The sequence below is a fragment of the Parus major genome, chromosome 1 (genome assembly GCF_001522545.3).
Source record: "Parus major isolate Abel chromosome 1, Parus_major1.1, whole genome shotgun sequence".
In the NCBI taxonomy this organism is placed as follows: Eukaryota; Metazoa; Chordata; class Aves; order Passeriformes; family Paridae; genus Parus; species Parus major.
The window spans coordinates 104,674,692-104,688,934 of record NC_031768.1 but is presented as its reverse complement, the minus strand read 5'-3'; the positions used below and the strand labels follow the sequence as shown (position 1 = coordinate 104,688,934).

The 14,243-nt window shown below is 38.8% G+C and overlaps 1 protein-coding gene across 9 annotated transcripts in view; it reads right to left on the bottom strand.

Annotated features, from left to right (window-relative positions):
* Positions 1-14,243, bottom strand: part of ROBO2 (roundabout guidance receptor 2) — an 867,116-nt gene that overhangs the window by 36,504 nt on the left and 816,369 nt on the right. For 5 of the 9 annotated variants that reach the window (XM_015636755.3, XM_033518494.1, XM_015636762.3 and 2 more), the window contains 4 exons: positions 11,244-11,525; positions 10,722-10,847; positions 6,273-6,429; positions 150-410 (listed from right to left, as the gene is read on the bottom strand). In XM_015636755.3, the coding sequence (XP_015492241.1) occupies positions 150-410; positions 6,273-6,429; positions 10,722-10,847; positions 11,244-11,525 (826 nt within the window). The remainder of the gene's footprint in view (positions 1-149; positions 411-6,272; positions 6,430-10,721; positions 10,848-11,243; positions 11,526-14,243) is intronic. The other 4 variants (XM_033518487.1, XM_033518492.1, XM_015636780.3 and 1 more) reach the window with 1 other exon arrangement.

Genomic DNA, 14,243 nt, shown 5'->3' with positions numbered 1-14,243 from the left:
TTACTTCTTTGGAAACGTAATTGAAACACTGTTGAACAGAGTCATTATTTATGTCAAAAAGGAATGTGTTGTTATTACTATTATTATTATTATTATTATTATTATTATTTAATTTCCCCTGATCACAGGTGACCCCTTCAAACATTTACCATGTCTGCTTTGCTATATCAAACTGGTAAGCCCTTGTTAACTCATCGAGGTGAGCTTGAAGCATTGGCTGCATCTCCTCTCGTGGGGAAGGCGTGAGGGTTGCAGTCGACTGTTGCCCAAAGGAGATGGCAGGAGATGAAGCTACTCCCCGGACAGGAGGTGTGGGGACACGATCATCATCTTCTTCAAGCTCATCCTCCATGCCCTGATGCAGGTAGGTCTGAACTGGCAAAGGCGGACACCAACCATCACTGTCATATCTAAAATAAAAACCAAATAAACTTAGGGCATATCAAAACTCATCTCTGCCGCACAGTAGAGGGTGTAGAGGGTATGCAGGATTCTTGCTACAGCTGGAAGCCTTGCACACAGTGTGTGTTCTAAAATTTCATGAAAATAGGGTAATAATTGCTTAGATTGTCCTTACTGAGTCAGTTTAATTTTTCCCATAACAGCTAAGCAACTTGAGCAAGATATGCAACAGAAAAAATTACTGCACCATTATAATATTTGTTAATGGTGATTAGATAATGCTACACCACAATCAACAACAAAAATGAACTAACTCACTTCCAGGATCATTAACGTAGGAGAATGAATATTGACCTGGACATGAAAAGAACAGCATTCTTAAAAGGCAGAGCAAGCTTTATGCAGTAGCATTCATGCACTTATCTCACAGAATCCCAGAAAAAGCTGAGTTGAAAGGGACCCACAAAGATCACCAAGTCCAACTCCTGGCCCTGCACAGCACCACCCTCAAGAGTCACACCACAAGCCCAAGAGCATTATCCATTTACTTCCATTCTCCTTTTTATCTGTCTATAAATTTACCATTTGTTTCTGCTTTGGAGTTTAAATAAAAAGCTACACTTTCCTCATAAATTCTGGTCTTCCCACCCTGCAGATGGGTATCTGCTATGATGTGCAATACATCCATGTCACAGCAGCACTGACCCCAGGCATATGCTGTGTCACAGCACCAGCTGATAAGGTACATTAGCACACATGTTGACAGCTCTGCCAGCACCCCACCTCCTAGCCAATCTGTACTGGGACTTACCTAGACAGTGCTACATTTCTGAACACTTTCAGCACCCCTGCACAAAGAAAAATTAACCACCAAATTCTTCTCTCTTCAGACATAAAGGGCATCCTGTTGGAGTTTGTGGTTTTTGTTGCCTTATACAAAAGATGTAAGGGGTGGTGCTATATCTGATCAGGGCCAGAAACAAAAGCTTTATATTTTATTACCACTTCTTATGCAAGTTTTGCCAGCAAGTCAATTCTTTTCAGTCTCTGTACTCATCAGAGGATCTTTCAATTCAGTGCTGTATTACAGCATCATCCTGGGATGCTGTCCCTTAGAGACTCTGGCATCATTCCAGGTGGATAGGCCTAAGTGACTGTGGTCATTCCCTGTGCATTACCTCCCCAGAGTAATTCCCTAATCTGAACACAACTTCAGTTGTACACAGCTTTGCTGACAATCACACCACTCAAATCTCAACTGTCTACTTTTCCCATCTTCAAAACATCCAGTCAGGCATCAGTCCCTTGAGCATCAGCACACATTTCTCCTTAACTCCTGGTGCATTCCAAAATAACTCAGGATATACAGTTGCTCTTTTTTGTTGCTCTTTTTTGTCGCCTTTTTTTTTACTTTTTTTCTTTCCCAACAAGCAACCAGACAACCACAAGCTCTCACAGCTCCCTCACTGTCAAACCATCACACACTCTATAGGCCATTTCCCAAGCATCATCTAAGTCACTTTATCTTCTTTCCACCTTCAAGAACTGCTGACAAGGTCCTTTTCTCCTGCAATGCAGGCAGGCAATGCATTTCACTCTACAGTTAATTTCTCAAACCAGCTTAAAAATACTCCTTTAAAGCTTATGATTTGGAAGGAAGGATTTACCAATTTCCCAGAGAAAAATGAATTACTGTCAATTTTCTCAAGTGTGAAGCCAGGTTATAAAAAGGCTGGGAACACTGAGATGGAGAAGTTGCAAAACCTGTATTATGAACAGAACATTTAGTTTTAGCAAAACCCAAAGATTTCTTAAATGAAATCTTTCTTAAACTACTTTTTTCTTATTCAGAAGTCTGTAGTCTATTTGAATGCACAGATTCAGGACAGCTAAAGCAACCTGACCAAAAGTCTATGGAAGATATATCTGGTAATTCACACTTATATAAATTTAAATCTCTATATACATAAATATAACCATAAATAGATACACAAACACATATGAGCACAGAAGTGAAGATAAAGGCTGCTTTTTGACATCTGGCCTCTAGGAGAGGTTGAGTGATTGATCATTACCATTTTCATAACACAGGCATTTAAGAAAATATTACATGATACACATTTACCCTTAGCAAACAATTAAGATATGATCAGCTGTAAATTGTCTTTCCAAACAATATTTACAGAGGACATTTGCAACCAAGGCTGAAGGAACCATCCTAAATCATGGTGCCAAAAATGTGCAGTGCAACAGTTCTCTCACTTTTGCTCTCTCAACCTCATGCTTTGCTATAATGGCTTCTTCTTTAAAAGGGACTGGGAAAAAGACACTCCCTGGTGACTTTTCAGTGATGAATAAACGAGCTTTGGATGTGCTCGCCTTCTGACCTTATTCACTTCAAATCCCCAAATGTTCAGCTTGATGGCAAAAAGGTTTTTTAGTAAAGAGGTTTCTTAGTGAAAAGTTTCTGCACAAGTACCCTATCTTTACCCAAATTTAGTTTGAAATGGAAAGCAGCCTAAGCCTGAAGTTCAGGACATTGAGATTTAAGATTTCAGGTACAAGAACCTTTGTCTTCTTAATGTGAAGTGTCTGAAAAGCCATAAGACCTAACCTTCATTTTAGAGAAAAACAAAATAAAACAAGCTATCCCCCCACCAAAAGAAAAAAAAGAAAAGAAAAAGAAAAAGAAAGAAAACCTAACAGATTACATAGTAACTACATGTCACATAAGTGATACAGTTGCAGAAACATTTGGTACAACCATAATGATTATTTGCCACATCCATGTTCTTTTTCATCTTCTGAGTAAATCCAATGTGGTGAAATTGCAACTTTTTTCAAGTACACTATTGAAATCTAAGTGGCTTAACTCCATTAGCAACCTCTGATTGTAATTTCATTATAATTAAGACCCTAATAAGTTATGGTTAACAAACATGAGTCTATATTTTTCTAGTAATGTTATTATATTGTCAGCACTTCTATTCTATAGTAATCTTTTACTATTAAAAAGCCCAATTCATTACACTAATAGATTTGTTCCTTCAAAATATAAAATAAAGGTGATAGATATAGGCCACATTCTGTAAAAACTGTGTTTCATTACAAATACTGTTGCAACAAATGAAGCTTCCCTCCCTGGAACTCAGCAGAAAAGACTTCAAAGCAAAAGGTACTAAAGCAAAAGCCCTTAACTTTTTCTAAAAATAGACAGTAAGTACAGACAATTCATTATTGACGTTCAGCACCTAATATTCCATTTTGAGGTGTAACGAATAGCAAGAAATAGAAATAACCATATAACAATATGCTGCCTGCCTTTACTGGGTTGGCTCATGCATATTATTGGTGAAAAAACCAAAGTAAAAGATAATAAGTAAGAAACGAGCATTTCTTTACTGTCAAATTTACATAATATCAAGCACAATCATCTCTGAGAAGGGTGGGAAAGGGAGCATGTCATTTTGGGAACTACTATAGGAAAAGAGAAACTTAATGGTACAGAAAACTAAGTGTATTTTTTCTGTGATAGGTTAAATTAGATGTCTGTTTTGTTTTATATCACTTGCTATTGTAGATTATCTTTTGCAATTTAGGAATCCACTAAAGCATATAAGGCCACTAGTGTTCATCTCTAGTAAGCAAAACTAGGTATCAAATTTTTGGAGTTTTTTGGTGATAATCATGCCAATGAAACTCACATTTGAATTTAATTGTTATAGGGAGACACACAGAAAAACAACTTTCTGTTTAGATGCTACCCTCCTTATTTTATTGCTCTAAATATTCATATTTTGTATCACATTGTGAGAAATTCATTAAAGTGCTTGGTTTTTCTGGAAGTTCATTTTTCAGTTGTAATTCACAATATAATTATATCTGCATGAAACTAATTCTAAAATTAAAACACTTTGAACTTGCCATAGATAAAGTAAATCAAAACAAACCAAGAAATAAAAAGGAGTTTAAAAAATATGGGTTTTTTTTTTAACCCAGTATGTCCATGTTAAAGGCAACATAAGGAGTGCAGTCTATGATTCTTTCCCTTTTAGCATGTTGAAAACCACAGAAACAAGATCAACTCCTGAATACAAAAGGACCATTGGTACTGAAGCCTCCTGAGGAAGTATGGGCATTGCAGATTCAGTCTTCATCAAAAGTGGTTGCAAATTACTGTAGCTCCAGACTAAGACTCTAAGTCCAGCCTTCCAATTTTCTCTGTGTTTGGTAAAATGCCTGTTACAAGCTCTTGCTACCAGCACTGTTATTGAGACATTATAAAAACCAGAGAAGAATAATTCAAAACATAATCAGAGGAAAAACTAAGTCTGAATGGTTGTGAACCTGGAGGCTGGTGATTACCTTCTCCTTAAATAACCAATGCTCTCTCAGTGACCAACATCATTCCTTCCAGCTAAATTACAGATGCTTTATGCAACTGAGAAGTCAAGCCCTGTGTCACAAAGGATTTCTCCATAAGGCATTTCCATTTACCTTTAATGCTATTTCCTTGCTCTGAAGAAAATCCAAGTGGTTTGACTTCTATTGCATAATTGTTTTAGTGAAATGGCTGCACTTGTGCTTTAAGGATATAAACCAATAAAGACAAAATTATTATATGGTGAAACAATTTAAAATTTATTTTAGCCTCTTATAACAGAATACAGAAGACAATGATTATATGAAATTTTTGCCTTGAGATTTAAACAGCACTCACAATCAGTAAGGTTATTTATTTTCCATTACTTTGAAATTCTAAGTCTATATACAGCCTGAATGGGCCTTAATTTTAAAAAAGAACTTTACTGACTAACAGTCATTTATTGCTCATTTAAAGAGTTAAAGGAGTTGTTATAAACCAAAACAATATGGAATTTTTCTAACTTTAATTATGAAAGTAGTAATGATCAATTCACACTTACAATTGAGATAACACTTGAAATATTTTTATTCGGTAAAGCTATTACAATGTATTCTTAAAAATGTTTCATCCATAGGAAATATTGATTAATCCATGTATTGAAACAGACAGAAATTTGTCTCTGACAGAACAATTATTCTCAAAGGCTCCAATAGAGCTACTCACAGTAAACTATGTTTTTATATACTCTGATTTACCTCCAGTTTGATAACCTGGTACATCACACAATTACACTTTATAAAAAGCATTTCATAATTGTTGTCTGCATAGGAAATGTCTCTTTCATCTCACTTAGCACTTCTTGTGTGACTTTGTGTCCTTGAAAACAAGTTTGAGCTATACAAAATTATGTGGAAGGTTTCAGAAACTTCAAAGTTGTTTGAATAATAATAATTAAAAAAAGCCTATAATTAGCATGCCTTCCTCAGCTGTGAAATTTCTTCTAAAAACCGACGAGAAGATTATTATCCATTGGTTGATCTTCAAAAATTAATCCAATTTGGTGTTTTGTTGTTTGTTTTTTTTTTTGTTCTGTTGGCTCTAATATTTTTAAACATCACAGCAGTGAAAAAATACAGAGAGCCAGATTATGTCATCCTTACTCACTGTGAGTCCCATCAGCTGCATGCAATCCCAGAATTCAATTAAGCTACCTGTGAAGTGAGGTACTTCTCAGCATGAGAAAGCACTGAAGCCCTACGTGATGATGAAGCAAGGTCACTTTTGTTTCCATCTTCAGTCACTATCCAGGGGAGCTATTCAAACATTCCTCCTTCACAGCCTTGAATAAGTCTACAGGATAAGGTGTTCTCTCTCTTTTTTTTTTTTTTAGACAAAACAGAATAATATTGTCATTTAGCAAAATAAAAAAAAAAAAATAGAAAACGAATAATTTCTGCAAATCACAGATTTTTCTTCAAAAGAAAAAGAAAAAAAAAAAATTTACCCTGCTTCTTGCTGGTCCACCCCATAGTGCTCCAGCTCCGTGCCTGGAAGTGGCTGCACAGGAGGGGGTGGGAGGGGAACACTGGCCCAGGCTGAACCATTATTTTTCTGGGGCTTGGCAGTATTTTTGTTTTTCTTCTTTTTCCCTCCTTTGCCACCTGCAAATCCCAAAAAGAAAAAGAAAATGTTAGAGCTATAAAGTGGGAAAAAAAGCCAGCTATTTACATTTCTTTGACAGAATTCTGATTCCAGAGCACATGCCCCAAAAAAGAACATGTATTTATATCTCAGCAGAATCAGCATCAAATTGCTAATGCTGTCACAAGGTTGTAAGTAATAATAGAATGGAATGGGAAAATATTCCAAATATTTACTGAAAATCACTTCATTTTAAACCTCTGTACACTTGCACCACAGTAGTGCAGGAACAAAGAAAGACAGGTTTTCCTGTATAAGAGATATATTTCCTGATTTATTCATGTGCACTTTATATCCTCTTGAATTCACTCTTAGATAAAATTATAATACAACATAGCAAATTATTTCAAATGTCAGAATCCAGTGTGATTAAAGCAGTTTTGCATAATCACTTTCTGTGGAAAACTACAGAGGTTAAGGACACCATCCCAAAAAGTTGTCATTGGAGTCAAGAACTTTCAAGACAAGAGAAGATTGTCAAAACAAAAGAAACAGGAGTTTGTTGATAGGAATTTCCTAATTTCTGTTTTTTTAAAAGAGATGGATGCCACGTGCAACATTTTAGGACTGACTGTTTCACAGGATTCAAATATCTTGAGCCACTATAGAGAAGAGGTTCTATTTCTGACATACAGCTCTAATGGATGAAGTAGAAATGAAGTGAGGAATGCACTTTGGTTAAACCCTCTGCTCTTATTGTCCTTGCATCTACTTCTCCAGATGAGACACTTCCATCAGTGGTAAAGTGATCTTACAGAGAAAGCTCTCATCTCACTTGCTTTGCTTCTTTTATTTTGCCCTGACTTCTTTTTCTTGTCAGAATTTCATTAAGAGGAAGAATGGAACATTTTGAATCCCTTGACTGCTTGGGGACCCATCTATTTTTTGAGATTTCGTTGTGGCTTTCAAACTCTTTGTTGGGGGGAGGAATGGTTTGTTTGTCAGATGCCTTTTCAGTGGGGTACCCAGCTGCTCTCACTCATCCCTGGCCTGCTGCAGAAAGCACAGTCTAATCCATCTCACCCACTGACATCTCTTGATGATTTATAAGGATCAGCCAAAAAACCCTCATGTGAAGATGAATCAATGAATCTAGAAAGCCACAACTGACTGGTCAGGGAGGGTGGCATCATGTGCACTGCCAGGCACCACCCTCTTTGTCATGGCTTTAACTTTAGGCACAGAGAAGCACAGAAGGAGATGCAATTCTAGCAATAGAGACAAGCCCCTATCATGGGACTTTTGGTCTGTGAGATGGTGGCTTTCTTCTGTTACCTCCAAACATCAGCTGGATGAAAAGAGGAACAAATAGAGAGGGAAGAAAAAGCTGATTCTGTGACTCAGAGGTAGCCAAGACTTCTCTTTTCACCTCCTGATGTGCCTGCTAGAGACAGGCAACAAGCCCAGCAATGTCTCTAATCGACCTGGCTGGCAGCACATTGCAAGTGAGACTTTGCTTTCCACTACTCAGTTCCAGACCAGAGCTCTTCCTTCCTGGTTTTGGAGTATTTACAGTAAGTCCAGCCAAGATCCTGTCATTCACTATGTGTGAACTGAGCTGGTATTACTTCTATTAGGATGGAAAACAGGCTCTTCCTTCCATTTGTAGCCTGGCAGAGAGGGCAGCTTTCTTGAAAAGTGAAAACATTTTGACCAGTGAAAAGAAACTCCAGTGACAGTGGAGATAGAGGAGCAAATCCATGAACCTTCTGGAGGAAAAATGAAGCTCTCAAAGCACAGCCAAGGCAAAAAAAGTGGAGTTAGAAATAGGGTCACTGGACAGTGCAAAGGAAATAGGTTAATTTTAATTTGTGGGACATGAGGAAATTTTTTAAGTCAGCAGTAGGAGCCAACAAGAGCTAAGGCAGGAGGGGCTGCTTTAGGAGAAAAGCACATGCATGTGTTTTCATGTTGCAGGAGGATTTAAACAAGGGATACATGGAAAAGGGAAATGCAAAGAACTTCAGCTTGGAGATTAGTTGGAGAGGAAGAGTTTGGAAGTGTAGCATCTTGGTAATCTTAGGAGACTGGTAAAATGTAGGTTGGAGTGCTAGTATGGGAGTCACTTGAATTTTGGGTGTTTCAAGAAGAGAAATTAGAGATAATGGAGATATTACAAGGAGTGAAGCAGAGAGGAAAGGGACTTGTTAAATGAGGAAATGAAAGAAGAGAACTCCAAGGTCACTGCTGGTAGGGAGAGCAGCCTACACTGTACAACTGGGCAGGAGATTTCTCTTCTGTCCCCTTGGGCAGGTACTCCACTGTCAGACTGGTGGGACAGACACTGAACACATAAAGCCTGATTTGTGTTTGGAAACTGATGCACCAAAGCCTCGTTTCCCCATGGCAACCATGCTGATGCTTCAATGTCTCCTCACACTGAAATTCAATTATATTGTTTAAATCTCTAGGTGAATCGGGTGCTGAAGAATTTGCCAATTGGGCTGCTGATCCTAGTACAGACGTAATCTGTGCAAACTATAGCTACAAAATTTCCCTGCCTCATAAAGCATTTGAGGTTTTAGCTATTTTCCATTCCACAGTGGGAAAGGAATTCTCATGATATTCATGTAAGAGAGACAGAAACTTAGTCAGAATAATAACTAGTACTTAAAGTACTAACCAAGGAAGTGAGAGAACAAATCCCTGCTCACCCTGATGGGGACTCCATAATCAAAGCTGGTCTCTGACTCCAGTGATGCTCTAATTATCAGACTATTTGAAGGTCTCCCCCAGTTTCTCATGTATTACAGACATAATTATCCTGTATCAAAGGCATAATTAGTGGGCAAGGAAGAGCAAAATACTAACTCTCCAGTCCAATAATCTGACACTCATCTGGGCACAGGGGCATCCAGTCGTGAGCTGCCTTGGTCACAAGAGTGCCCTGGCCATAGAAAGACCCAAAGTTTCCTAGTGTCATCAGAAGATTCTGACTGAGAAACACTACACAGAATATGCTGCATTTGAAACATTTGATCGAAGTCCAGCCTTCGATCAATGGGCATTTTCTAGTGACACTTTCTATTTTCTGAGAAAATTCTTAGGCAGCCTTAGCTGTCAACATATCTAAAGTGTGATACAGCCCTCTGATACCTGACATATATGTACCTCAGCACATCAATTTTTGCATTTTCTTGCAGCCAGGGGAGCAAGCTGATTTCCTAAGCTACTTGTCAATATATCTCACATGCAAGGAGCAAGAGGCTTTCCTGAAGTATTTGATGAACTCAACTTCCAGATTCCTCTCTGACAATGCCATAAGTCTCTGGGTCTCAGTCAAATCAGCTAATGCTCCCCCTTGAGAACACAAGACTTGCAAACACATTTGGCTATTTGAACCATGGGCCAATGATTATAGGCTTCTTATCTCAGGGTTCGGTTTGAATAGTCATTTAAATTGACAGAAAGAAGCCATTTCTAGGTTTGGTCTGTTACTGGTAGGGCAGCTCCTTCTTAAAGTGGAAATTCAAAAGGCTGTGGCTATATTCTGAATATCAAAAGTAAGTCCTTTCACTGCTCTCATACTTCAGCTAGGTGAAATTGCAGATTTTCATCTTAATTCCTGCCTTTTCAGTTTTTGTTTCGACAAGAAAAAAAAAAGACAGCTATACATGACATAAGCAACAAGTAAGCAAAATTAAAGAAATCAAGAAAAAAAGTGTGTTCAGATATAATACACAACCACATGTACTATGATCATTTTCATCTGATGAAAATGCATCATGTTTCCAATAGAACATGCAGCACACACATAAAATTTACATCCTGTTTTTGCAGGCTTGGCACAATTTGTTGAAACCCCAGGTCACCTTTCAGGGCCCTACAACTGTTTGCAAGCTGCTTCACTGAGGAACAGCATTTAGAAACAGCTCGTGGGAGTGGGGGACCTGTTAATAACTAGCAAAAATAATAATCTCCTCATGAAGTTCAGTGTGGGGAGACCTATAAACTGAGGATGGATGAGGAAATAAATTTGCTCCATAGATGGTGTCAGGGAAAGGATGTGACAAGGCGAGGCTGGCAGCTGAGCCGACAAGCACCACTTGGAAGGACTCTCTAGTTATCTCCAAGCAGGTGCTGCCAAAGGCTTTTTTGTTTCAGTAGAGTCCCATGTGGCATTGTTTGCTGATGGGCAGGAGCTCTCATGGTTATCCTCAGCTGGTGCCTGGGAGCTCTTCTGCCTCCCTGGCGAGCCGCTCGCTAACACCCCTCCGTCCCTCGCTCCCCTGCGCACGGCGAAGGAACCAACCTGAGAGGCTGCCACTCCTTTCGGAGCTGTTGTGGGAGCTGGTGGTGCTGAAATCCTGTGACTGGTTGTGTGGCAATCTATTAGCCAGTCCCTCAGCCACCCGGTAGTCAGGGATGTAAAGCAAGGCTAAGGGTTAAACGGCAGAGGTCACAGTGGCATCGTGGGATTAGTCGACAGCACAAGCACATGCGACACATGCAGTTAGCAAGTCAGGGGCAGATGGGGTGGGGTGGCAGGTTTTAACTTGGTAATTTTTAAAGGTACACCTTTATAAAGGTGTACACCTACCCTAGCCTAATGGAAGGCAGGTGGCTTGGTGATTAGCACAGGACAAAGAGGATTAAAAGCACAGTGCAATGTATTTTGTGATCAGGTGAGGCTCAGCATGCATGCATAGTGTGCAAGCATTAGTTCAGGTCAACATGAACAGTGTCTCACAGAGCTAAAACGAATTTTCTAATTCATGCACAGATGATACAGTATACAAAGCCAAGGGCTCTGGAAAATAAGAGCTGTAATTACCATTGTTGCCTTTGCCTTGGTCTGGGAGAGAGTAACCAAAACCCATGAGGTCATTTTTTTGCTGAATTGAGCTTTTCCACTGCGGATCTGGTAAATCGACAGCCAGCTCGTGGATGCTGTTGGAATGCAGGATCTGGGTGGTGGCATATGGCGTAGCCTGTGTTATTTGGCTGGAGCTGTTGTAGCTGGTTTTGGTGGTGAAGTCGATGCTGCTGTAAATGGCCCCATCAGAAAGCATGGTAGCAGTTTTATCTCCTTGCCCTGGCACTGGTGGCAGCACATCTGTGGAATGAAACAAATCATTGATGCACAGGAAGCCTGAAAGTACCAAGGCTTAAGCTGAGAAATAAGCGTGTCATTTCGCACGTTTGCATTTTGGCGGAGACAGGTCCATGAGCCAACGAAGGGAAGATGATGTACAACCATCGCCAAGCTATCAGCAGCTGTGACAGGCCTATGGCTTGTCCTTCACGTCTCACTGCCTAAAACCATCTTTTTTTTTTTTTTTCCCTCGTACCTTCAACTGTGAAAGTGAAGTTTGGAATATTTCTCGACTGAAGAATGTTTTCAATTGTTCACTCTATGTCAGAACCAATGAAACTGTCTGGGCTTCACGGAAATGATGAAAGGAGAGAATTTATAAATCACAGAGGGAACCTGACCAACAAGTATGTAGAAAAACTCTCAAAATAATTTTTTAAGGGCATCATCTGGATTTTCTTAAAGCTTTTTGCATCAGCTTATCCAATTTTCGTTTTGACATTACCCACTACATTTCTTCTTTTCAACAAAAGAAAAACCTGAAAAAAAAAAAAGTTGTTCCTGATACATGAAAGAAAATCCGATATTCTGAAGGGATTTAGGTGACCAGTCCCTCAAAATGGTGAAGCAATGTTGATAATGCAGAACAACTTGTTCAAAAACTCTAGTACATTTACCTGAAAATCATTACAGCATATTTAACTAAATATCTGCTGAATTTTCTCCATATTTTGACTCTTATCCCACACTGCAATTTGTATCTTTAATCAGTTAGATTGGCAGTCTCTCTCCTTCCTAAACACTGAAGTGACCTTTGGTGGTGGAATACTAGATCTAGAAACTGAGACTAGTGAAGTGTGAAGAATCTAATGATGACTGACATGATGTCTCAAGGAGAACCGCAGCTCAGCAGATAACTCTCCTTCCTGCTCTCTCAGAGGTCAGTATATCAAATGGTACTATTTTTACAATTTATTTAGACTCTGAAAAGTTGAATCAATTCCAGAATGCACTTCTTCAGAAAAATCCTTAATTTATATGCCATTTTCTTTCTACAGCCAGATGGCAGATACAGGTTCCAACTGTTAGATAATACTTGAGATAATGCATGCTCCTATAGTGAGGACATTCAGATGCCATTCTAGGGATCACAGCCATTTTTATGTACCTTAAACCCCAGAAAGAAAAGATGATTCTTGCACCTAGTCAAGGGTTTAAGCTCAGTTCCAAAGTCAGATGTGGGTTTTTGTACAACCTCAGGGAATACATTTTTTTCTCTCACTGGCTCAAAGACTTATACAGCAATGAGTAACACCATGGTCTCCTCACACTGCTTTAGTATTTTTTGTTTGCTTTTGTTAGTTTTCATGTGGTTTAGTTTTGTGGTTTTTTGTTTTGTTTTTTTTTCGCTGGGATGGACATTTAGACCACAGAACTATTTTCTTTTGCAGTCAGGTGTGCTACAGTGAGCATTTCAACATGGGCCCTAATAACATCTTCAGTCTCAGGGCAGCAACATAATATTAACAATAAATATAGCAATAGAAAATGCTCAGCAGAGACACTGCACAAAGAGAGATTAAATTTGGGTCTATCAGCATGATCTGGTTTTGCATACAACAGGGAAATGGGCACAATCAAGTATTTAAAATATCTTAATTGTATTAACTCAAATCTGCAGATAAATTGCAAGTGCAAAAAAATTACAATTAATGCAAACTACAGCCCATATTTCAAAATCATGTTGTTACTATCTGCACATATGCAATGTACTTTCCAGGGGCAGTACACAAACAAAAATGCATCTATGTGCAAATACAGTATGAGATGTGAGAGACAAGTGCAGCCCTATCTTTCTTGCATTTCATCCACAATACGTACATTTCTCCTTTCCACAATCCGTTCCGTCGAAGTATAATGGCTTGGAGTTTAGTAAATAAATTCTGTTGTTGATGTATAAAGTGAAGCAAATCCAGCTCAACCTGTCTGTGTTGGATGTGAAGACTCAAGGAAGTAAAAACTAGCAAAATGCTCATTTCTGAAGCACTCAGACATACATCTGTCTTTTAGAACATATTTCTGGCAGCTGAAGAGGTATCATCTCTATACAGTCAGATTAAAATGGAGAACTATTCATGTGTACACACTTGAAAGGGAAGTTGCATAGCTGCCCACCAGCCAAGCAAAGCACTTTCAGTCATTCTTACTGATAAGCTGAGGTTCTCCAGACATTCTGGGAATTTTCAGTACAAGCACAGATTAATTTTTTGACCTCAGTGAGATGCATATATTTAAGCACTCAAAGAGCTATTAAGTGGAGATTTTACAAAGTGCCATAGCCATGCAGTAGAAGTCAAGTGTGATTTTCCCAGCAAGTTGTCATAGCAAAACCACCACACTGTACATTTCAGACCAAAGATGAAGACGCATTTCCTACTGGAAACTTTCCCCAAAACTCTCCAAAATCCAACTTTTGTTTGTAACTCTTGAGATAAATGAAATAGTGCTGAAATACTTCAGCAGGGAAGCTCTTTCTTGCTGCCTTGGAGAGGCAATACTATTTTGTGGCCTTACATGACTCCAAGCTTGACCTGTGCTTCCCACTCACAGCCTTGCTCTCAAATTCCTGTCTAGGACAGTGAATCTCACTCTTCATGGAAATTTTAGGACTGCATCCTCAGCTTCTGAGTTTCCAGGGTGGATGATGCCACCCCATTCTTTTTAAAATTCTTACAGAAC